At 31.3% G+C, this 25,850-nt stretch overlaps 2 protein-coding genes across 2 annotated transcripts in view; both read right to left on the bottom strand.

Moving 5' to 3' along the window:
- LOC139512306 (uncharacterized) overlaps positions 1 to 25,850 on the bottom strand; it is a 270,683-nt gene that overhangs the window by 65,641 nt on the left and 179,192 nt on the right. The window lies entirely within an intron of this gene.
- Positions 1 to 25,850, bottom strand: part of LOC139510366 (uncharacterized) — an 80,534-nt gene that overhangs the window by 1,631 nt on the left and 53,053 nt on the right. The window contains exons 7-15 of the mRNA XM_071296948.1: positions 25,170 to 25,277; positions 21,243 to 22,649; positions 18,073 to 18,147; positions 14,446 to 15,924; positions 12,512 to 12,610; positions 7,068 to 8,403; positions 5,679 to 5,752; positions 4,538 to 4,636; positions 1,192 to 1,290 (exon numbers count right to left, since the gene is read on the bottom strand). Of these exons, the coding sequence (XP_071153049.1) occupies positions 1,192 to 1,290; positions 4,538 to 4,636; positions 5,679 to 5,752; positions 7,068 to 8,403; positions 12,512 to 12,610; positions 14,446 to 15,924; positions 18,073 to 18,147; positions 21,243 to 22,649; positions 25,170 to 25,277 (4,776 nt within the window). The remainder of the gene's footprint in view (positions 1 to 1,191; positions 1,291 to 4,537; positions 4,637 to 5,678; positions 5,753 to 7,067; positions 8,404 to 12,511; positions 12,611 to 14,445; positions 15,925 to 18,072; positions 18,148 to 21,242; positions 22,650 to 25,169; positions 25,278 to 25,850) is intronic.

Below are 25,850 nucleotides of genomic sequence, written 5' to 3'. Positions count from 1 at the left end.
TAACTGACTGAAAACTGACATTGGATACACACTTGACGCAGATATTAATTTAACAAGAGTGCACACACTGAAAGGTCTCGCCTTCTTTACTAATCATTGATATTATGTTGATAGTCCTAAATATAAATCTTTATTACAACTGTCACATAAACTCAACATTAACCAATGCAAGAAAACTAAACATTGATCAATGAACCATAAAAATGAGGTCAAGGTCAGATGAACCATGCCAGGCAGACATGTACAGCTAATAATTCTTCCGTACAACAAATATAGTTGAGCTTCTGCTTATAATTAAGAAAAACAGACCCAAACACAAATACTTAACACTAAGCAATGAACCGTGAAATTGAGGTCAAGGTCAAATAAAACATGCGCAATTCACATATAGATCATAAAATATTTCCATACACCAAATATAGTTGACCTATTGCATATAGTATTCAAAACTCAAAAACTTAACTTTGACCACTGAACCATGAAAATGAGGTCAAGGTCAGATGACACCTGTCAACTAGACATGTACACCTTACAATCATTCCATACACCAAATATAGTAGACCTATTGTATATGGTATGAGAAAAACAGACCAAAACACAAAAACTTAACTATAACCACTGGACCTTAAAAAGATGACACCTGCCAGTTGGACATGTACACCTTACAGTCCTTCCATATCCCAAATTTTCTTGACATTTTGCCTATAGTATCTGAGATATGGACTTGAGCACCAAAACTTAACCTTGTTCACTGATCCATGAAATGAGGTCGAGGTCATGTGAAAACTGTCTGACGAGCATTAGGACATTGCAAGGTACGCACATACTTAATATAGTAATCTTATTACTTATAATAAGAGAGAATTTAACATTACAAAAAATCTCAACTTCTTTTTTAAGTAGTCATTGAACCATGAAAATGAGGTCAAGGACATTGGACATGTGACTGACGGAAAGTTCGTAATATGAGGCATCTATATACAAAGTATGAAGCATCCAGGTCTTCCATCTTCTAAAATATAAAGCTTTTAAGAAGTTAGCTAACACCGCTGCCTCCGCCGCCGCCGGATCACTATCCCTATGTCGAGCTTTCTGCAACAAAAGTTGCAGGCTCGACAAAAACCAAGAATACTCAAATAGTAAACCTTTACTTTAATACAAAAATATAATTAAAAAAAGAGCTGCACTTACCAGTATCTTTTGAAGACAAGACAATACCATACCATATACTTGAAACGGATCCATTTGTTAACAAAGTTTCACTTTTTCCAGCTTCAATACTTAGATTACCTGAAATAGTTTTTATTATCCATTAGAGTAACATTCATAGTTAATGAAGTTAAATGGTTGTTTCCTCACCAGATTAAAAAGCTCATTTAAAAACGAAATTAGAAAGATATATGTATACTCTGAAATACTACATGAAAATAAAAATATGTTAAATGTAGGTGAAAATAATTATATTTTTCTTTACAATATTAAAGGGAAACTTCGCAAAAAAATCAAAAATTGATATTATGTCCATTCTGTATAAAAATGCTCAAATTTATAGATATTAAAGTTTTATTCCGCTAAATAAGAGATCACCATCGATTTTAAATTTTGAGTATCAGTTCTCTACTCTCCGCCATCTTGTCACCTTCTCCGATGAAAAATCCCGATATGTCAATAAACCACAAAGGAACAAAACTACAGTAAACGATGTAGTCGTAATTGCGTGTCGATATCTTGTCAATCGTACGGTTGTTTTATCTGACTGACTAACTTGATACGGAAAATGGTCTTATATTTTTAAATAACCATATAGTCTGTTATTTTTAAACTGATAATATTGTAATTAGTTAAAAAGTCAAAGTTCAAATCATAAAATGATAAATAAGTGTTCCGTGGAAATTGTTTTCGAAAATCTAATTCGTTCATAATTCTTTCAAGTAATAAACTTTATTTAAATAAATTCGGATCTTCCCTTATCTGATCACCAGCATGGCTAAAGGTATTACTCCCAAAGGTATTGGAAGGGGTGTAAGGTGACACGTCCAGGTATTCAATCGATTTCCTGTCCGGCGGGCTTGCAAGTTCATGCATCGTTTCACTTCTGTAGGTATTGATCAGTGTACACGACCGTTACTTATAACTTTCCATTTTGAACTATCAGGTGCATGTATAATATACATTGTTGTCTTGCGTGTCCGAAAGTGATATAATATACTAGTCATTACTGAACTCATACGCTTGTTTATAAATAACATTTCTGGTTTGAAGAATATTATTTATAAAAAAAAAATAATACAAAAAAAAAATAATTGAAGAAACACAAATCTATTTACATATATTTCCAAGGGTTAATTTGGGAAAATGTAATATATACTCGTTGTCAATAGTTTAGGACAGATTGGAACATACCAGAATTATTGATCTAAAAAAATGTGCGCACTTGTCGACGATTCGTGTATACATACGCCTGGTAGAAAGTTACGGAACTATAGTCAGTAGCGCAATTTAAAATATGTATACATGTATACATTGAACATAAGAAAGAAACATACATTTTGTGTAAATTGTGGTAAAAGTTTTGTAAATAGACTAGTCCATGTATGCCAACAGTATGTAATCAACGAATTCGATAGACTATTGTATACCAAAAGAAAAAGAAGAAAAAAAAAAGAAACAATTTGATTTAAATACAGGTCAATTTATAACTTGCTTTGGTTCATCGAAGTTAAGAACATAGTAAACTCACAGATTTATATATCAATTAAATTGTTCTCGAATAAAGGACGAAATTCGTCATCATCACAATTGTTCCAACATTCATGTAAAATATATGCAACTGGACGTACACTAATAATCCCCAAGGAATGTGAATATTTTCTAGGAAAACTATTGAGTATCAATTTCGGGATTTATTTTCTTTCTTGATATTCAATGACAGCAATTTAAAGAATAAACTGCTTGTCGGATATTTGTCCGCTTTAGGGGTATTCTTGCAAGTTGAACAGACTTATAATAACATTCAAAAATAGGGAAAGATAACATTAAATTCGTTGTCTTTTAATTTTAAACATCGTTGAGCAAATAGTTATTTAAGTATATATATACGTTGGGAGACGACGATTATTATAGTTGTCTCAGATTTTAATAAGGACGTTCCCCATTATGAATAAATTTGGTTGACGTTTATCACACTTGAAAAGAGTATCTATTCGTAATTTTTCGATTCCATTACAAAAATATTTTTTTCTTTATTCGTACATATTATATTCCGCTTCGGTAGAGTTATCTTCAGATAGTTTCATATATTGATTAATACATGGCTTTCAAAAGTCTAAATGTAAGTGTTCTCGTACATTTTTTCGCCTAATAAAGACAAATAAAAATGATTTAGTAAAGCTATTTCTAATTTCTAAGTCCCCCTTTTTTATGAGACATAAATCAAGGACAAGACTTGTATATCATTTCATTCTGACATATGAATTAAGTTTCCCGTCTTTAACCGAAAATTGTGTATTTCTTAGTAAATTAACTTATTTGAATTCAAATAAATAATAGCACCAAATATAATTAAATAATTCCACGGCGACCAATTTTTATTTGTCACCAACTTGAATATGTATTTTTAATGTGTGTATTAAATGCTACCACTGATCCGAATAGACAGTCACACCTGGCAAGGTGTGCCCTAGAGGCGTGGTTAAATACCGAAGTGCAAATAACAATTTACCTTTCAACAAGCCATCTACGAGTATTGCCACAGAACCGTGAATACACACATCGTATAAACCTAGCCATAGCAGAGATAGTAAAAGGTCAATAATAGTACACCAACATATTGTCTTTACAGATTATTGTACTTTAATTTGTTCACCTTATCAGTCCGAAAATGCATTTATTAAAAATAAATTTATAACTTTTTGTGTTGTCTACAAAAATAATTCGAATATATACGTTTAACATAGATAATTTATCTCACGAATGAGTACAATTGAACGTCTGTGCGTTTTATCTTCTTATTATCGGATGGTTATTAGATAAAGCATAAGTCATCGGCGCGCTTACGATTACGTTAAAATATGATTAAAACCAAGACTTTTAATGATTGTATTTTAAATCCCGGCATGCAAAAATCAGGAGAAAACGTCACGACCTACAGGAAGTAGTTGATATTTTTTCATTAATTATTGAATTTCTCCTTTATTACTGCACATATAGCGATAAAACTTTGTGAATATATATATTATGTCATAATGAACATATTTAAACCATAAGTAAAAAATCGTGAATTTTCCCTTTAATTGACGGAAAGTTCGTAATATGAGGCATCTATATACAAAGTATGAAGCATCCAGGTCTTCCATCTTCTAAAATATAAAGCTTTTAAGAAGTTAGCTAACACCGCTGCCTCCGCCGCCGCCGGATCACTATCCCTATGTCGAGCTTTCTGCAACAAAAGTTGCAGGCTCGACAAAAACCAAGAATACTCAAATAGTAAACCTTTACTTTAATACAAAAATATAATTAAAAAAAGAGCTGCACTTACCAGTATCTTTTGAAGACAAGACAATACCATACCATATACTTGAAACGGATCCATTTGTTAACAAAGTTTCACTTTTTCCAGCTTCAATACTTAGATTACCTGAAATAGTTTTTATTATCCATTAGAGTAACATTCATAGTTAATGAAGTTAAATGGTTGTTTCCTCACCAGATTAAAAAGCTCATTTAAAAACGAAATTAGAAAGATATATGTATACTCTGAAATACTACATGAAAATAAAAATATGTTAAATGTAGGTGAAAATAATTATATTTTTCTTTACAATATTAATAAAATTTCAATTCTGTGACATGTCTTACCTTTGGTGTAGTTTGAAAAGCAAACGCAAAACTGCAAAAAATATGGGTTAAAAATAATCCTTGCGGAATATTTATTCTTATAATTTTTGAAATGATGATTTCGACCACTTAACCTTTTTGTAAATCTTGTCCTGCTTATATTTTTTTATTACCTGTTTCTCCTTATCTTCTATAGTTTTTAATATACTAGCTAAAATAGAAATTTTAGAGCAGTAACTCCTATAAGGAGTGGACAGACACTTGTAGTCAAAATGAACGGTTAATAGATACGAGATTTCGAACTTTCCCACGACTTTTAGTGTTTTATCTGTTAATGTTTTTAAAAAGCTTAAGATACAGAAACTAAATGAAAAATTGAATTATAGATCATATGGACCTTTCATATCACAGTGATGTTTCTATATTTTACCTCTACTTAGAAAATATTTATGGACGCCATACACGTTTATTAGATATCTTACCATTGGTATTCCTATTTATGTAAATTTTTTCAACTAAATGAATTAGAAAAGGACTGATTTTAACAAAATAAAAGGATATCTTATGTTGAAAGGTCGTCATAAAACATTGCAATTCGTACGGGGATATGTGAAAAAAAAATACCTAGTTCTATCAGTGCATGGGAAAGTGCAATTAATAAATTTATGTTTTTATCACACATTTTATTGCTATGTCATCCTTTCATTTTTTTTTTTATTTTTTTTAAAGAAAATACAACCATGTAAATAAACAAAAACTTATGAAAGAATCGCTTATGAGAGTACTCTCATAACTTAGACATAAGTGTTTATATAGTGCAATAATTTCAAAATGTAAGTTACCTTGTATATATATCCCCCGTTTCTCATCAAACTGCATCTTGATTCCATTTGCTATATTCAATAAGGCATTTGTCCTGCAAATGATTTGTAAAAAACAAAAATAAAAAGCATTATCCTGATTTATAGTTATTTCTCGCAATTTGATTGGCTGATATTTACTGACCCCATACATACCGTATTAGGTCACTAGCACACTTTGTAACTAATAATATGTTATATAACAAAATCAGGATAAATTCGTTACACAGTGTTCAATTGTCCTAATACGGAATTTATCAGGTCAACTAAATTCATATCGGGTTTGACTTCGCCTCACCCGATATGAATTTTATTGACCCGATAAATTCTCGTATAAGAACAATTGCACACTGTGTAACTAATATACTCATGAATGGAAAATGTTGGATAAAGTTGAGTCAAATCAATATATGTGCACCTGCCTGCAGGCTAAATTAGTAAAAGAAGAACATGATATTGTCAAAAGAAGGTTAAACGGAACAAAAGACATGAACTTTAAGGTAAAGTAGTGGTAAAATACAGTTTGCTATTATATGACCCGAAAGTTCTATTCATTATTTTAATTTAATTGAGAAAGAGCAGGTACGATATATTGTGTATTTATTGTCTACAAGTAATGCTCTACGGAATAACTGTTTTCTCGAGCCAGTATAAATATAAAATAGTAGTTTTACTTACAATACAACTGCAAAAAACGAACTACCAAGAGTAAAATAAAAAGTATGCAAAACACATAATTAAATAAATTAACATGCAGATTGAGCAAAACGAACCCCTTACAAAAATTCAGGGTTGGTCTTTGGTGTTCATAAAAGGTTAGCAAACATTTATATAATAAATAATTATGTTAAACTGTACAGTTTGTGCTTAACTTCAGTTGATCGTTACTTATGCAATTCCGAACCATTGTGACCCATAAAGACAATACATAGAGGCATTCCTATGGTATATTTAACATGTTTAAAAAAATATTCCATACAATTAAAAACCTAAGACGTAAAAATATTCTACTAAATAAAAACCTTTAATGTTCACATATTTCAAAAAATCTGAATTAAAACTTCGAGCTCGAAAACAAGGATTTGAGCTCTTGTACTGAGCACTGTTTAGTCATCGGCAAAGTAGCCCCCTGTCATGAACGAAAATGCTACTTTTTATTGCAAAAATCCTATTTTTATCTATTTATTACATTGTATTTAAAGCAATATTTTAGATATAATAAATAAATTTCAAAGCATTTTTTCAAAACATGTCTACATCTCGGCTCAGTTAAACTAACAATATTTTTGTTTATAGATGGACAGGGGTAACTACATGACCCTTCTCCCAATTACACATAGCAGCTTCTTTGGAATTAGAGTCATTCTTTACCTTACAAATATAGAGCGGCTAATTTTCTTTGCCTCTTCCTTGTATTCAATAGTAAACGTTCCTGTGATTTCTCCACCTAACACATTCTGTACATCAAAATCATCTTGAGCATAGGCTATAAAGTCATTATTTTCTTCACTAGTGGAGAACGGCATATAATACACATAACTTTTTTCCATTGATCTGTCAAAGCCACACACAACCTCTAATACATCCACCAAACTACTGCTTCCCCAATAATTATGTGTGGCATTGATTGAGTATGCCTCGTCAAAAACAGGAGCTTGCAGTTCACACATACCAGTGGTTTGACGATTCATGAATGTGTTTCTCTTCACAGATAGAACGTGGTAGGATTTAAGATTAAGACAAGAGTCTGTTAAAGTATTATGTTTGAATATATTCTCAAAAATTCTAATCTCATTTTTTAACTCAGAATTTACAGAATATGAGGTGAGAGAAATTTTTAAAATATCGTTTGCAGTGTTATTAATAAAAGTGTTCTCTACTACATCTAAAGAATCTTCATTCCCCAGGACAAGGTTAATCAATGTTTCATATGTTTCCTTGTTGTTGATAAAGATATTATGGCTAATGTCTATCTTTGCAGCATACTTATAGTAATTACTACGATAAAGAGAAAGAACGCGTCTCTCAAAACTAAATATATTAAACTTCATGTTAAAAGTTAAACTTCCAGAAGTATAACTGCTCTGATGTAAATAAATTCCATGTTTCTGGTTGTATGAAAACGTGTTGTTAAGAAAAGTAACATTAAATCCTATGATAGGTAATCGTTTATGTGTTATTTTACATGCGCCATATGAATAATAGTTATTTGTATGACTGTTTTCTGTCACAAAACAGGATTCCAGTACAATTTTGTTTGTTGCAAGAACCTCTAGAGCATACAATGTATTTCTATGTAACGTTGATGATTTTATAAAAATCTCTCCACCTTTAGACTGCTCTACAAAGACACCACGTTGCTTGTTTTCTTTTATTAAACAGTCTTCTATTACCGTTTCTGTATTGGCATGTACGAGGAATCCACTTTCATCATTCTGGTACACATTACATTTTGAGATAAGTATTTTTGTTACTGTTTTGTCTGCTGAATTTATTTGTAATCCATTTTTCTTATTATTCGCTGCCGTAACTTCCTCAAATATTGAACAAGATACATTTCCACTTGTTTGCTGCAGGTTGATTGTAAAGCCATGTCCTTTAGAAAAGGTTGATGAAATATTTTTCATTTCAGCATAATTTCTTTTCAATACAATGCCTTCTTGAGTCCCATTTACATGTAAATAACATAAGGAGGTTGGGTAAATTCCTGAAAGTATATTTAACATTCAAAAAGAATATATAGTTGACATACCAATGACATACCAATGGTTCAAAGATTTGTCTGCTCATGCCATCTCCACTCGCTATGGTAAGTGTGGTTAACGTCATATAAGCTTATTTTTGTATTTCATTTTTTTAAAAACCATACTATTGGTCAAATACCAAATGTGGCAAATAAAGTAAAACATTTAACGTGAGAATTAACTAGAACAAATTATATGGTAAATTGTCATTTTGGTCAAACCATTCCCTCCCTCACATACTTATATTTGGTCAATATGAACATTTGAAAATGGTGTCTTCATGTTAGTAATACAAAATGTAGTTTTTATTGTAGTATCGACATGTCAGGTCTATCCAGATGTATGATATATTTACATATATTACATATGCTTTGATATATTTTGTTTCTCATCTTTATTAAGTAACGTGTTTTCAAATATATATTTTGTATTTTTCACTATTTTGACATATTGACACGACGTTTTCTTTTTTTTTTAAATTGATATTGATTCAATGGTTCCAAATATAAAGCATAGAGTCAATATCATTTCCAAAATTAGTAACATCGAGTAAATACCATTTCAAAATTAGTAACATCGAGTAAATACCATTTCAAAATTAGTAACATCGATCAAATACCATTTCAAAATTAGTAACATCGAGTCAATACCATTTCAAAATTAGTAACATCGAGTCAATAACATTTTCAAATTAGTAACACCGAATCAATAACATTTCAAAATTAGTAACATCGAGTCAATAACATTTTAAAATTAGTAACACCGAGTCAATATCATTTCACAATTAGTAACACCGAGTCAATAACATTTAAAAATTAGTAACATCGAGTCAATAACATTCTAAAATTAGTAACATCGAGTCAATAACATTTCAAAATTAGTAAAACCGAGTCAATATCATTTCAAAATTAGTAACACCGAGTCAATATCATTTCAAAATAAGTAACACCGAGTCAATATTATTTCAAAATTAGTAACATCGAGTCAATAACATTTCAAAATTAGTAACATCGAGTCAATATCATTTCCAAAATTAGTAACATCGAGTCAATAACATTCAACGAGTAAATATCATTTTAAAACTAACAATATTTACATTTGTAATTTATAAATTACATCCATAATTGATAAATTCAAGCTAGTGTATACGATAATTAGGTAAATTACCGATTGCTCATTTGGACATTGGTTTCTAATCAAGAAAAAAGTTATTCATTTGACATAGATACAAACATTGAAATACAACATCCCATACATGTCTGTAACTTGATAATTTAATTCTTAGATAAATGAGTCAGTAGATCATGTTGCACAAGTAGGAGTGATTTTGGTTACAACAATTGAAACGACTTTGCATGAAGTTATAACTAAAAAAAATCAGAGTATTAAATGATTTTAAATTTTGGATTCCGGATTTCCACATTTTATCATGGTGCAAGAAAAATCCAAAAACACTGTTAGATTAAAGCAACTTGATAATTTAAAAGTTAAAATAGGGAAATGTGATCTTGGATGTATATCCTGGACACAAAACTAGTACGATCGTCAAAGTTGACATGGCTCATTTTTCTACGAAAAAGTATGAGCCAAAGTAAAAGTCACGTTGTATTAAGTATTATGAAAATGGATATTTCAGAATCATTTTTAGTAGTTACAGATAATGGCTTTGATATAAAAAAAAATATATAGGTATATGTATATATGTATATAAAAACAAGTATAAATTGAAAACTACGTTCAAACCTATGATTGCGTTGGATAAAACCGCAATTTTTATACGTGTGCATGTAAAACAAATTAAGTTGTAGAAGGGTCCAAACACAGCACAAACAACATTTTCCAAAAGACCAAGAAAGTGAAAAAGTATATTTTAACAAAACGCATTTGACTAACAGGTCGAACAAATGATGTTCTTAAACCCTGTTGACTGCCATTGGCGATTGCCAAATAAATTTATCACAAGATGTAACAAAATGGATCTTAATATTAATTTAATACTAAACAGAAAACAATAAACTTGTGGCAAAGATAATATTCCTCAAACATGATATCTATAATACTAAAATAACGAGGTCCAATTTGTCAGCCGTCATGGCGTAAAAACGACAAATAAAAGAATTCAACTTTTTATATATCTAATATGGGACAATGGTGTATATTAAAAATTACACCACTCCAGACCCTTTTGTTTTCCACATAATTAATATTGCCAATAATTAACAAGTTCCGAGTCGAATCCGATACCGAGACCAATAGTGTATTCGCCTGTTACCTATTATCTTATCTGTACGTTCCGCATCTGACAGGTCAACCACCAAACGGTGTTTTTAGGATTTTGCTATATACACAGGTCATAATCACAGGGTTGCCACTACTTAATTTAATCATTGTCAAATTGTTCCCTATTGTAGTATTTTAATCAGTAAGACTTTCTAAGATAGTAATACAAATACTAAAAATCTGAACTTAAAATAAGGCGTTTATGTACAGTTTTCAATTTGTTAGCGGTCATGACGTATACCAGCGAATCAAAGAATTCAACTATATTTATAACTAATATAGGACAATGCTGTTGATTAAAAAATACTCCATTCCAGGACCTTTTGTTTTCCAAATAATTAATATTCCAATAATTGATAAGTTCCAGGTCGACGGGTTCACACAGAAAGAGTTTGAAAGCAGAGAAAACCGTGTATCTTATAATCGGCATGACTTTATCAGATGACAATACCAATACTAAAATAAGGCTTACGCATAGTTATATACTTTAATTAAGTCACGGACCCGCGATATCACGGGTGTGTTCTAGTATATTATATTCCAGTAAATATGAATAGAACATATAGAAAATAGCTTATTTTATTGTGAATTAACATCAAGTTGGTCTGTTTTTTTATATATGGAAAATATTTTCCAAAAATACACTTAAAATTCAAACATTTTTAGTCAAACGAAGCTTTTGTATTTCGTTATTCAAACACACCTCTATTGGTATGATTCGTATATATTAGTCAAATGCGTTTTGTTTAAATATACTTTTTCACTTTTTTGGTCTTTTGTAAAATGTTGTTTGTGCTGTATTTAGACCCTTCTACAACGAAATTTGCTTAACATGCATTCGTATAAAAATTTTATCCAACGCAATCATAGGTTTGAACGTAGTTTTCAATTTAGACTCGTTTATATATATCTCAGTATATCAATTTCATGTCTGCAGTGTTTGTTCCAACAATCAGGGTTCTTAGAGAAACTTTCTATACTTAATAAATATTTAATTATACACAGCCATATTGCATATATGATGAAAGAAATATTAGATTTCCGACTTATTATAAAAAAAGTAATGTCCAATAAAACAGGAAAATTTAAGGGTAGAAATCAGATTATTAAAGTACAAAGTTCTAAGACAGCATACATGTATGCGCTTATAGTTCTCTTTAGTTAAGCTTGTGCCACTTGTTCTCATTAAAACAACAAAGTTAATACGATGAACAAAACAAATATATTCTGAACATAAAATTGAGAATGGAAATGAGGAATGTATCAAAGAGACAACAACCCGATCCATAGAAAAAACAACAGCGGAAGGTCACCAACAGGTCTTCAATGTAACGAGAAATTCCCGCACCCGGAGGTGTCCTTCAGCTGGCCCCTAAACAAATATATACTAGTTCAGTGATAATGAACGCCATACTAATTTCCAAATTGTACACAAGAAACTAAAATCAAAATAATACGAGACTAACAAAGACCAGAGGCTCCTGACTTGGGACAGGCGCAAAAATGCGGCGGGGTTAAACATGTTTATGAGATCTCAACCCTCCCCCTATACCTCTAGTCAATGTAGAAAAGTAAACGCATAACAATACGTACATTTAAAAATGCTTGATTTTGAATATGGTTGGAGCACAAAACAGTAATCACGTTATTTACACCATTATTACGGTTTATTCCATTATTTGAAAACAAATTGAGCGTATCCCTTTAGCCCTTGCAAGATATATCATTATTATTGGTAATACAATATAGACTATCTGTCCCTTAAATATAGATGTATAGAAACAAACAAACCTTCGGCAGTGTCTATGTATAGTCCACGCCATGCTTCGCCGTAAACTGATTCCAACATCATGACAGGCATTTCATTGCTTCCATTTACTATCAAGGTACCTGTAGTTTAGTATGAAAAGTGAATCTTTGAATGTAAAATAAACATAACAATGTTATGTACATAAGTACAGTTTACAATAAAACACATGCATAGTACAGTATGAGTTACAAATATGAAACAATGAAAATTGATGTCATACACAACCACCCCACCACACATCAATGAACAAATATACATATTTAGATAATGATATATGAAATGATGGATAAGAAGACAACTGACCAGAGACCAAAAGAAAAAGGTGTGAATAATTCCAGGTTACCTTAAATTCTTTAACAATGCGCGAAACTTATACCGTATTGTAATTTATATATTTGTTAAGCATCGAAGCTCTTTTCAGATTCAAACTGTACTGTAAATCAGTACAGTTCAGGGGACATAATCGATTTACATCGCAATACCCAATGAAATATAAATATTCTACCCCATTGAATTTGACTAACATGAGCAAAACGAATGAGTACACTGGTGATTTCAGCTTTTTGACTTATTTGTAGATCAAGCATTTGATAAAAAAAAAAACGTCATTTAGAGTAGTATCTTCCAGAAGGATTCATTTGAAAATTTTGGTCAAAATACACAGTGGAAAGATCTTGACATTCTTATCATTTTTGTAAATGGCGTAGGCCCCTCTATCAATAACAATCTTCGAAATATTAGCGACTTTTTACATTTTTATCATAGCCCTATTTTAGATAGTAGCCATGTTGGAGAAGGATTGAACCATGGGACATATTTTTCAAAAAATTGCTTGTAATTATAAAAAAGAAGATGTGGTATGATTGCCAATGAGACAACTGTCCACAAGTGACCAAAATGACACAGACATTAACAACTATAGGTCTCCGTACGGCCTTCAACAATGAACAAAGCCCATACCGCATAGTCAGCTATAAAAGGTCCCGATATGACAATGTAAAACAATTCAAACGAGAAAACTAACGGCCTTATTTATATGAAAAAATGCACGAAAAACAAATATGTTACACATAAACAAACGACAATCACTGAATTACAGGCTCCTGACTTGGGACAGGCACATTCATAAATAATGTGACGGGGTTAAACATATTAGCGGGATCCCAACCCTCCCCCTAACCTGGGACAGTGGTATAACAGTACAACATAAGAACAAACTATAAAAATCAGTTGAAAAAGGCTTAACTCATCAGATGGACAAAATTAATATACAAGTGGACGTGGCCGGGTACTTGTACATCCCGACAACAAAAAGACACTATGAACAGATCTGAGAGTACTCGCAGTTATCTGACAGCACGTTCAAAGCCACTAACAACTAATAAAAAATCATGCATCTAAGACAGTAATGTTTGTTTTATCTATTTATGTTTCAAACCAGTCTGCAAATGAACGAAGAGCAACAATACAAGCACTGTTTAGTTTACTTTCTATTACATCTTAATTTTCCCATGAGATGTGTTTTTGCATCCGCATCCAAAATCTTTTTCAAGATTGCATATGTAAAATTTAAATCAATCAATGAAATTTAAACAAGAATGTGTCCTTAGTACATGGATGCCCCATCCGCACCATCCTTTTCTATGATGAGTGGACCGTGAAAATGGGACAAAAACTCTAATTTGGCATTACAATTCAAATATCATAGCATAGGGAACATGCGAATTCAGTTTTAAGTTGATTTGACTTCAACTTCATCAAAAACTAACTCGACCAAAAACTTTAACCTAAAAATTTAACCTGAAGCGGAACAAGCGGATCAACGGACGCACAGACAGGAAAACGTAATGCCCATGAATGGGACATAACAAGTGTTAATTATTGTTAACTACTGCTTTAACTCGTAGAGTCTTACCCAAAACATTAATTCCAAAATCTTTATTGAATAATAGTGTTACACCAGGATCTAAAGTTAGAGTATCAAATTCTCCAACTTCGATGTTTGCTGTCACCATATATGGACTTCTGTCAGCTGTCAATGTAAGTTCGCCATTCACTCGACCTCCAACTTCTCCAGTACTGCTGATGAATGGTGGTTCTTCATTTTGGATATCAGAGAAATTTCTTGATCCAAGATATGGTCTGAACACAACATCCATGAGTGTGTCATCATAATTCTTGTCATAAATCTTTTGACCGATTTCCTTCACATCCGTCGTTCCCCAAAAATTCAGAGAAGCATTCACTATTTCATTTTGAAACTGTTCGGCTGAGTTTATCTTGATATTGAATGTACCATTAGGATTCTCAAATATGTTATGTAAAATGAACGTATTTGGTGATCTGAACAGTAATATGGTGTTTAGATTGTTTTGAAAAATATTCCCAATAAGTAAAAAAGGAGGATCATTTTCATTAGGTTGCAACAAATTTAATACGGCAGTTGATCCAATATTTTCAACAAACAAATTGTCAGAAATTGTCATATTTAAATCAGAATTATGTACATCTATTTTTACACAGTCTATGCCCTGGTAGAACGTGTTCTCTAAGATGGAAATTACACCGACATTTCCATATATATAAACAGCATAATTCTTTACTGATGTAAAATAGTTGCCTTTTATGTCGAACAAATGATGAGCATATGAACGATACAGATTCATGTACATTCCATACCGATTTATAGTTAAAGGACTGTGTGTAAAAACATTATGATACACATAAAAGGAATGTATGTGACCACGAGAGTACCATTCATACACATATAAATCATAGCCTGAGCCTAAACCATTAAATGTATTATGAAAAATATTGATATTTCTTTCTAAATCTGTATTTAATTTTGAACTCTTGCTGCATGTCAACTGAAAATTAAAAGATCTTTCTGCCTTTCTAAATATGTTTTGTGCAACTTCAATATTAGTAGCTTGGGTTCGAATATTAATGGTCTTTGAATAGGTACCGTTAAATGAAGAATTTCTTATTTGTGAATGCAAAAAACTAGAACAAGAATCAATATTAATTTGATAAGAGTTGTATGTCCCATATGAATTCAGATTACTTCCAAATAAATCAAATGATATATTAGTGATCCTATCTTGTGTTTGCAGCTCAGAAATCTCAAAGATTTTTCCAATTTTACTGGAAAAGATGCTGTCATCACCTCTTATGACGATACTATTAGATTTTCTGAATTCAACTATAAGCATTTCATTGTTTACAGTAATGTTACTATTTCTGAAGTATATATCTAGGTCTCCCATAAATTCATCAGCTACGAGAAAATTATCTGTATTCCAAACTGTTATACTATCTATGTTGACCTCACAACTTTCCAAAACTTCTATACACATTTCAACATCTCTTAGTGTAACATTCTGAAGGTTTAATTCTATAGCAAAAAAAAATGGATTAAAGTATGTATATATAAGACCATCAGACCCGTTATTTATAAGTCCCCGACTTAACTAATAATACAAGTTAATATATGATAAATGATCTTCAAAGAAATGTATACGGATAACCAAGCTAGCTTATAAACTTTAAAAATTTTAGTTGATCGCACATGTTATAATAAAATCCATTCCATTGTTAAGATGTTTAACAAGTATACATATGTAACTGACGTGTGGTCTAGCGAGTCGGGCACAGTGCAATGCGATGTGGTGCCACGATATCTCAGTAGCATTAGTTCGAATCCCGGCCAGGGAAGAATAAAATATTTGCTAAAGCAAATTTACAGATCTCACATATATTTGTAATTCGTTTAAACAGCAGCCAAAAAAAAAAAATCTGTAAACTTGCACCAAATCGCCTAACACTATACTCGACGCGCTAGACTCCCTCGGCTATATAAAATAAAGCTTCCGGTGGCCGTGTGTTACCTTCCCTCATCAGTTTTAATCTAGCGTCGTAACACAGTACATGATATATAAGGTATGAAGATGGAATTGATACAGATCAGCTGAATTATCTATTTTAAAGGATCCTATAAATTAAAGTAAGACGCAGTCACTGAAACTATTATATTAATAGCACATCTGTACCAGTGACGACTCTACAACAGCATTTATCAATCGGATCACCGGCAGTGTGGTGATACAAGGCTAAACATACATTCTGTTTCTATAATTCGTCTTAACAACAGTCCAACAATGTTGGATCTGTAAATTTTGCGTTAGCAAATATTTTGTTCTTCCCTGGCCGGGATTTGAACTCATTTTACAGAAATATCGTGGCACCAAATTGCCAAGCACGATGCCCGACAAAGGATTCTACAAATTAATTGTAAGAAGCTTTCTAGAAATAATTATATTATACGTATGTATATATAATTTGTCTCAAATTTAGCCCAACAATGTTAGATTGTCAAATTTGCAAATTTAAAGAAAAATTAAAAGATCAATCATTATTGGTCTAAATTTGAAACGAATTACATATATATACAACTCGTCTAAACATCAACCCAACAATGTTAGATCTGTAAATTTGCTTTTTTTGTTCTTCCCTCGTCGGGATTCGAACTTTGAGATATCGTGACACGAAATCGCCTGCACTGTATCGAGCGCGCTAGACCACTCGACCACCTGGGCTTCACAATAATAAAGCTTTCGGTGGCCGGGTTATAATTATTAATCATCTCATTGTACAACATGTATAATAGTAATGATCATAAAACTGTAAATAGATTTATAGATGACTACGTATCGGGCTGATATGGGGGTCTCAGAATGATACCTGGGCCGATATGGAAAAGGCCATGTATTAATCTCTATATATATACCGCCTTGTATGCCAACCAACAATCAATGAAGCGATTTTTTTTAAATCCATTAATAAATCTAAGGACGAAAGGTTTTAAAGGCGGAATTTATTTGTACCACATAAAATTTATATGTAGATTAAACTACGATTGACATTTTTTTGTGTATTTAATATGAATTAAAAAGACTTAGACAAATCGTCATGACATAATAAGTACGTGCTTGTCTATTAATATTTATGTTTAAATCAGGACAATCGACAAGCTTCGTATATCATCTCGAATGTTGATATGATAGCGTCTAGTCTAGAATAAGCACGAAATTCTGATACATTATAACGAGTTAATTCATGGCGTATTGTTCTTTTTACCTTTTGATTTTTTAGATATACGTTCAAATATGTTATAAATCAAATATCAGAATTTCAGTCAAATCGATTATCATAAATTTGACAGATAATGCCCATAATTAAAAGTTATGAACATGTCACTGGTACATATTCTGTCCATTTGAATGATAAGATGGTGTTATTCCTATGGAATCAAGATCTCAATCAAATGTGCACATTTTGTTGACCTATCATTCATCACAAGAGACATAATTAATAGTATAATATTTAAAACTTTACAACGGTCAGAAATCTAAGCATGTGCCAGAAGGAAAATTTATGCAGGTATTATTTTCGCGAAAAATAAACCACACACGAAAAGACCGATATACATATTTATATTTACAAGAATAATGCACCAATTATAGAATATTACACTGTTTCTTACCTTTCTCGTATATGTGAAGCCCAGTCCATTTATAATCTCGGCCCTGTAGTTCAGAATTTGTAATGTCTAACTTTCCTGCAAAATTTTATATTACTTTGACAGTATCATCGTAAAGTTTTAAATGACAAATCTTATCTTTCTGCAAATATTAAAAAAAGAGTCAATTTTGGAAAATAGGAAAATTGCCATAATAGTACAAGCAGATATAATCTGAAACACATCCAACGTGAAGTTTCAAAATGGTACCATTTAACAAGCTTAATAGTTGTTTCTGGAACATTTTGATAATTCCTGTGGTTTTTTCTTAGATCAGCTCTTATTGAAATAGGTCTTTTTATTTTATTTTATTTCTTTTGTAACTGTTATCTTGCTTTATAACTGGAACATCTTCCATACCAATCTGACGGTGACCTTATAACAAAAGCCTGCACCATAAAGTCTTGTATGTACTCCAAACATATTTTTTGTTTTCTCTAATTTTATGGAAATTTATCACTAAATTATCACTTCATTGTATAAAAAATTTAATCAACATGTGGTTGCCGGTGATCTCAAAAGATCAATAGGTGATTTTAAGAGTCAGAACCTTTTTAGCTAACTGGATGAATCAAAATATGCTTACAGGTGTTAATGAAATTGACAACTTCGTGGAATGTGAAAGGCACTCAAAGGGGATTTTCGTTTAACAAAAAAAGATAACTTATTTTTTAATCATTAGAGAAGCAGATTCTTACATAGTTACTCGTGGATTATAGGATTTATCCAATCTCGATAGTTAAACTATAAATTTTAAAGTCCTCGCCGAGGCTCAGACTTTCAAATTGATAATTAAAGTATCTCGATTGGATAAATCCGATAATCCACTGGTATCAATGTAAGAATCTTTATTTATCTAGACCCTATTGGTTTAACAAAAAGTGAAATAATTGACATGAAAAAAAATGGTTGATTATTTTCCAAGATAAAGTCTCTGATAAATATCTCTAATGTAATACATTTATAAAAGACACATATCTATTTGTTCATGCGTCATTAACCCAATGACAGAAAAGACAACTAATGTAATTCCTGCGACCTTGGGAACTACTTTAGTTTTCCCATGGCATATATGAGCAACAGCTTGATTTTAGTTCAGTTATTATGCGAATTTTATGCGACTGTCATACAAGTGAGAGGTTTAGCAAGCTATAAAACCAGGTTTAATCTACCGTTTTCTTCAAAAGAAAATGCCTGTACCAGGTCAAGAATATGACAGTTGTTGTCCATTCGTTTGATATGTTTGAGCTTTTGATTGTGCCATTTTATTAGGGACTTTACGTTTTGAATGTTCCTCGGAGTTCAGTATTTTTGTGATTTTTACTTTTTGTGTAGAGAAATATCTAGCAAATTGTCACCTTGATATGAAATATTCCTGATTAAGTCAAATCCAAATCATCAACTTACATAAACTTGCAATAAGTCTCATCAACTTAAACAAGAGCTTCCCGAGAGCCTGTATCGGCAACCTGATAAAAATATGCTGCTGGTATTTTGATATTTGGTTTACCTTTACTGCAATCCGTTACGGTTATTTATTGATAGGACATATAAAGTGACATTAATGGAGATATTTTTAGATGATTATTATTTTGCTCGAGCTTTTTACTGCAGTTTTGATTCAAATATTCTTTGTTCTTGGTAATTAGCAAAAACATATAATAAGTCAGAAATGAACATGTTTTGCTCTCCTATCTTTTTTTATTCATTAAAGGTTTTAGTTAACAAACCAAAACTTGCATTCCAGCCATTCAATCAATTTTAAGTTTTACCAGAAATATTATTTATAAGGCAGAAACCGAATTCATTATTTTAATTTTTGACACCCTAAAATTCATTCAAACAACCCTAAAATTCATTCAAACATCTTTTGGTTGAAATTCATTTTGAGTTTCAGAGGAGTAGATCTTTGGAAATGATTACAACAGACAGATAAAAATTATACAACAATTGTCATTCGATGTTGCTTCATTTGTAGATAAAACTTTGCTGAATATTTGTTTCCATTTAAAGATTTCCTCTTTCTAACATTTTGTTTGCACAAAACTAAAATCATTTGTAAGAATCTTTTTTCAAGAGCAATAACTCTTATGAGAGGTTGATTGACAATTTCGGTTATGGTGATTTATTTGTAAGTCTTACTTTGTGAAATTTCTTTGTCATTAAAATTTTATATTAAATTATCATAGTTTGTGCCAAAAAAATTACACTTTGATAGAATTGTCTTTCAAAGGCAATAACTCTTAGAAGAGATCAATTTACATGTTTTGTCAGTTTTATCTTTTTGTAGGTTTCAAATTGTTGAACATTTGTATTGTTTAAAATTTATCTTTATCATAAACATTTTCAAGATAATACTCCAAAACAGAAATTTCTTGAAATTGAATTTTTCGCGAGGCAAGAACTTAAAATAGGATTGTATGATAGGTCTGAAAATTTTGTGGCAGATAGATAGCTATCAAAGGTACTAGGCTTGTAATTTGATACGCCAGACGCGCGTTTCATTTACATAAGACTCTTCAATGACGCTCAGATCAAAATAGTTAGAAAACCAAACAAATATAAAGTTGGAGAGCATTCAGGACCCAAAATTCCTAAAGGTTGTGCCAAATACGGCTAAGGTAATCTTTGCTTGTGATAAGAAATTCCTTAGTTTTTCGAACATTTCATACTTTTGCAAACAGTTAATTTATAAAATAACCATATAATTGATTTCATGTCAGCACCGAAGTGCTGACTACTGGGCTGGTGATAATCTCGGGGACGAAACGTCCACCAGCAGTGGCATCGATCCAGTGGTGCAAATATATATATCAAAGGCACCAGCCTTTATATCTGAACATTTTAACTTATTCTAGTTTTTGCTTTAACTGATTTAAGATTTAAATCAAAACCCGCATTTTTTAATGGACAAGAATTAAAATATTCTTTTATACAAAATCCCATTAAGACCATACAGCACAAATATGGCTGGAAACGGTCCACTAAATTCAGGGATGATTATCTTTGACAAAGTTTACACCGAACGATGGACTACGGTCACAAATGCATGTCAAAAACTCATGTGGCATTTTTTGTCAGAGGAGATCAACATAAAAAGTAGAACTATCCATATCAATAATTGTATAGCATACCATAACTCCTTATTCCTCTGTCCTGACTGAAATTAAAGTATGCTTTGGATATCTGTACATCTCCATTTTTTGCGATTAGTATACTTCTGTTAACAATAAATATACTGTCCTCTGGAAAAAGCAGGGGAGCTGAACTATCAAAAATACCTTCAACTATGTATACATTTTTGTCTGATTGTTGAATAAATTCAAAAGCATTAGATATGTTAAGTGTTGAAAGCATTGTGATGTCTATGTAAAACTGTTCCACAGTTACCAGCGCTGCTCTCGAGTCAACAAAAAAGTCACAAACCTTTGACTTGATAGTATCTGTGTCTGTTTCACCCCAAAAATTATAACTGGCTGAAATTGCATGAGTTCTGTTGAATATACTTCCAACCTTGATGTAACATGGCGTTAAAAGGTTGTCAATAAATTTATTCTGGTAGAAAAAGTGTTCAACTCCATCTTTAATGTCTACAAGAGAATACATCAAGCAACTTTGCACAGAATTTCTGGTAAAATTCAATCTAGCATTAGATATTGTTATAAGGGAAGTTTTGATATTACTTGATACCTGGGTGTTGTTCATAAATACATTTCCTTGGATATTGACCGGCATTATACTATCAGGTCCATTAACGGATATTACAGCATACGAGTTCCTGAACGTATTATCAATTACTTCCAAATCTGATTTGTGTCCTAATTTACGGAGTCCTAATACTGGATAGCTGCTACGACAGTTATGGAAACTGTTGCCAATTATACTAAGGATTACCTCCCCTGAATGATATACATCAACAGATGACCGATCAAAGTTACTTCCAAATGTTGTGTTGATAATAGTAAGGACGGAAAAGTAACAATCAGACAAGCAGTACATAAACACTGATCGTCCATTGTTAGATAACTCTGAGTTCATAATAGTGATATTTTCTGTGGAAAAGCTTGCATACAGTCCAATTGATCCAGTATGGCCTATAATGACGGTGTTATTAACGAAAATACTAGCAATACCCCTTGTGTCTGAATATATACCATGATTGGAGTTACGTTCAATAGAAGACATGTCTATATAAAGACGTGATAAATCATCACTTATTGGTCTGTTGAACCAATTATCAATCTGTATCCCATGTCCAGAATTAAGACTTATATTACATTTTTTTATGAAGAGCGATGGATTTTCAGTCGATCCTAGAAACTGTATTCCATATTGATTGTAGAGGAAGTCTGAGTTTCTGATTTGAAACGCTAATTCCGGAATAGACTCTTCTTTTGTTACAGTTAAATTAACGCCTTCGCTGACTCTCAATGCAGTATTACATGAATAGAAAGTGCCAAAATTTATATCCATGGCGTCACTGATTCCTTGTACACATATGTCTCCTTGTCTTACAACTGAGTGTACAATATTTAAAGAACCTGAAATAAGATGAGTCACAAATAATCAGAGTAAATATATGTGGAAATAGTGTCCATTAGACAACTACCAACCAGAGACCAAAGGAAGTGGAAGTAAGCAATTATACGTCCTCATATGACCTTCAACATTATAATAAAAGTGTCCCTTATTCTGATTAACATATATACTATTTCAACCTACTTTTCTTACTTTAGTAACATCATTTTACATTGAATACCAGTTAGATTTTATAAATCATAAAAAAAAATCAAAAGATGGGAGTTATTCCCCTTACTTGCTTTGGCACTGGATGATGAATCATAAAAAGTAGCTGTGTAAATGTATTGTTCACAAGTAGAGTTTGGTTCACATATTTTTCACAGCTACTTAAAAGGTCTCTTTACCTTCAAAATATCTTCAACCAGAATGTATTATAATTCTTAACATGTATTTAAAATACTTCATACCTTATTCTAAAACTTTGCAGATAACAACATTTAAAAACTTATAGACAAAAAAAGAAACATTGAATACTAATTTTTGTCATATTTTACTCAATCACAAATGACAATGTGTTTCAAAAACATCCACTATCACTGTTTTACAATGGATTGCATATAGGTATAACTTTATGTCATTTCCTTTGCATTAGTATATTAAATAAATAAATAACATGTCATAGCTTATTCAAACATTATCTTAAAATTTCATATTACTGGGTCAATCTACTCAAAATCAACTTGATATTATTAAACGGTGTTTCTGCAGAGAAAATATCATGAAAACGAACACAACAGTATACCTACTAAATACGATATGTTATGTTTATAACAGTAAACAGATGGGAACACATGAATATCAAAAAGAAGATGTGGTATGATTACTAATGAGTCAACTGTCTACAAGAGAGACAAAAATAAAACAGAAATTAACAACTATAGGTCACATACATATTTAAAAAACAAAAAAAATATTTCATCTCAGTTCTTAATAAATACACACCAATTATGCTGTTTAGATAATTTATCAAGGTCAGGATCAGTAAAACATTAGCACCAAAACATGAGCAAATAAATATTCCGATCAACAATCATAGTATGAAAAAACAAGAGGCTCCTACTAGCAAGAATTGCTCACATTGTAAATATAATCCATTTTGAAAGTACTTATTTTATAATTATTGGAATAAATTATGTTATTTTCGGGCAATAACTCATTAAAGTGTTATCAAATGGTTCAGTCCTATTCTGTATATTCTGTATTGCATGAAAATTTGGGTGCAGTTAAAAACAATATTTTTAAGACTGTTGACAGACTCATCGTTTACCCAAGATTGGTCTATGAAAGAGATTGTTTGTCGTTCACACGTGCTAAAGTCTCTGCCAAAAACACAAAAAAAGTAAAACTTGTCATTTATTAAGGACAATGCTTTTCATTTGATAACAATGACAATTTCATCTATACGTTCACATTTGAAGTACTTGAATTGCTGACTATTTTTGATTTTATTTTAAAATATTCAAAATTAAAGGCGACAGCACATAAATTTGTAAAAAATTATTTCACGGGCAATAGCTCTTATATAAGGAGTCCGATTCACTGACAATTTCTGTCATTTGAATTATTTGTAGATCTTGTCGTTCTGACCATTTTATTTAATTAAATTTCAATGTATCTATTTTTTCAAGATGAAAGGTAAAATCGCTTACCATTTGTAAGAATCATGATTATAAGGCAATAACTTTTATAAGGAGTCGACTAATGATTTGGTTCATGTTGACTTACTTGTAGGTCTTGTCATGTTGGTAATTTGTTTTTAAAGAATCTCTCTATTTTTAAATTTTATGAAGATTCTTGGCAAAAAATTAAAATTCGTTATTTAAAAGCTGTAGCTCATATAGAAGTCTGTCAGATTTGATGTAAACGGACTGTAGGTATATCTAATCTCAATATTTTTCCACTGTCAGAATCGTCAGAACTTTAACGGTTTTAAGTAGGAAAAACTTTTAAAACTATACATACTGAAATGATGATTTCGGCCAAGTATGGTGAAATATTTACGGACCACGACGGACAAGGACGAATCTTCAAGACAGACTATGGTTGCCACGTGATAAAAATAGCACATTGGCTCAACGAGCAAGGTGGAATAAAGAGTATGTGCATGAAATTTTCAAGCAATTTTCTTTGTTACATCTTAATCTTTTATTTTTTATGGCATGACTATTTGGACTAACACACAGATAGACAAGGGGTAAAGCTATAGTTCCTTTTTTGCTTCATAAGTACACAAGGAAAGTAGAAATATAAAGAGATATTTTTTTAATTTAAAAAAAACACTATTCAAATCCAAAGATAATTGATTTATTAACATATTAGGTTTTTTTTAAATGACATTTTTAATGTAGTTTCATTCATCATGTGCGATGTGAAGTGCTATTCTGTCCTGTGATAAGAGATAAAAAAAAAAAATTGAGTATTTAATCCGAAAATTATTCTATCCTCAACTATTTGAAGAAAATAGAAACTGTCATAATTACCTCCTGGTTTAAGTTCTAGGCCTTTCCATTTGTTCTTGAAGCTTGTAAGAGGATAATCTGAACTGAATATTGCTGTTAATCCGGGGATTCCTTTCGTTACCAATGAGCCTTAAAACATATGAATATATTTTTATTGCGACATTCAAATGGACTAGGAGAAAATCACAGGTTCGTTCAGCAGTATAAAATTGTACGCAGGTTTTTTTAATTTTTTAAAACACAGTGATAGCAAGTGACCATCACATTTTGCAGGAAGTTGGGACGCACCTCTTGCTAAAAAATGTGATGTTCACTTCCTTTCATTTCATATCCTTTTTCAACATCACAGCTTTCAATTATTATGTCTGTATATTTCTAAAATAGAAAAAAAATATATAATATTCAAATTTTAAATCTGAAAAATTAAAACATTAAAAGCAAAAGCCAGACATTTTCTAGTGAGATGAAAGCATATATTTAGGAGATAAATGTATTGTAATTTCAGCTCCAATTGCATCAATTGCTGATGTGATGCCGTCGGAACTTACAATACAATATTGATATCTCCATTCTAATGAAACTGACAGAAAACAACGTCAAATAATACATTTAAAGTCTGTTATACGTCGCGCCTCAGCTTGCATGTACGTCCTCATATTATCAATTGTGAATGGATGCCATGAAAATTTATGACGTTTTACA

Source organism: Mytilus edulis, chromosome 2 (genome assembly GCF_963676685.1).
Source record: "Mytilus edulis chromosome 2, xbMytEdul2.2, whole genome shotgun sequence".
In the NCBI taxonomy this organism is placed as follows: Eukaryota; Metazoa; Mollusca; class Bivalvia; order Mytilida; family Mytilidae; genus Mytilus; species Mytilus edulis.
This window is presented reverse-complemented; position numbering and strand designations above follow the sequence as displayed.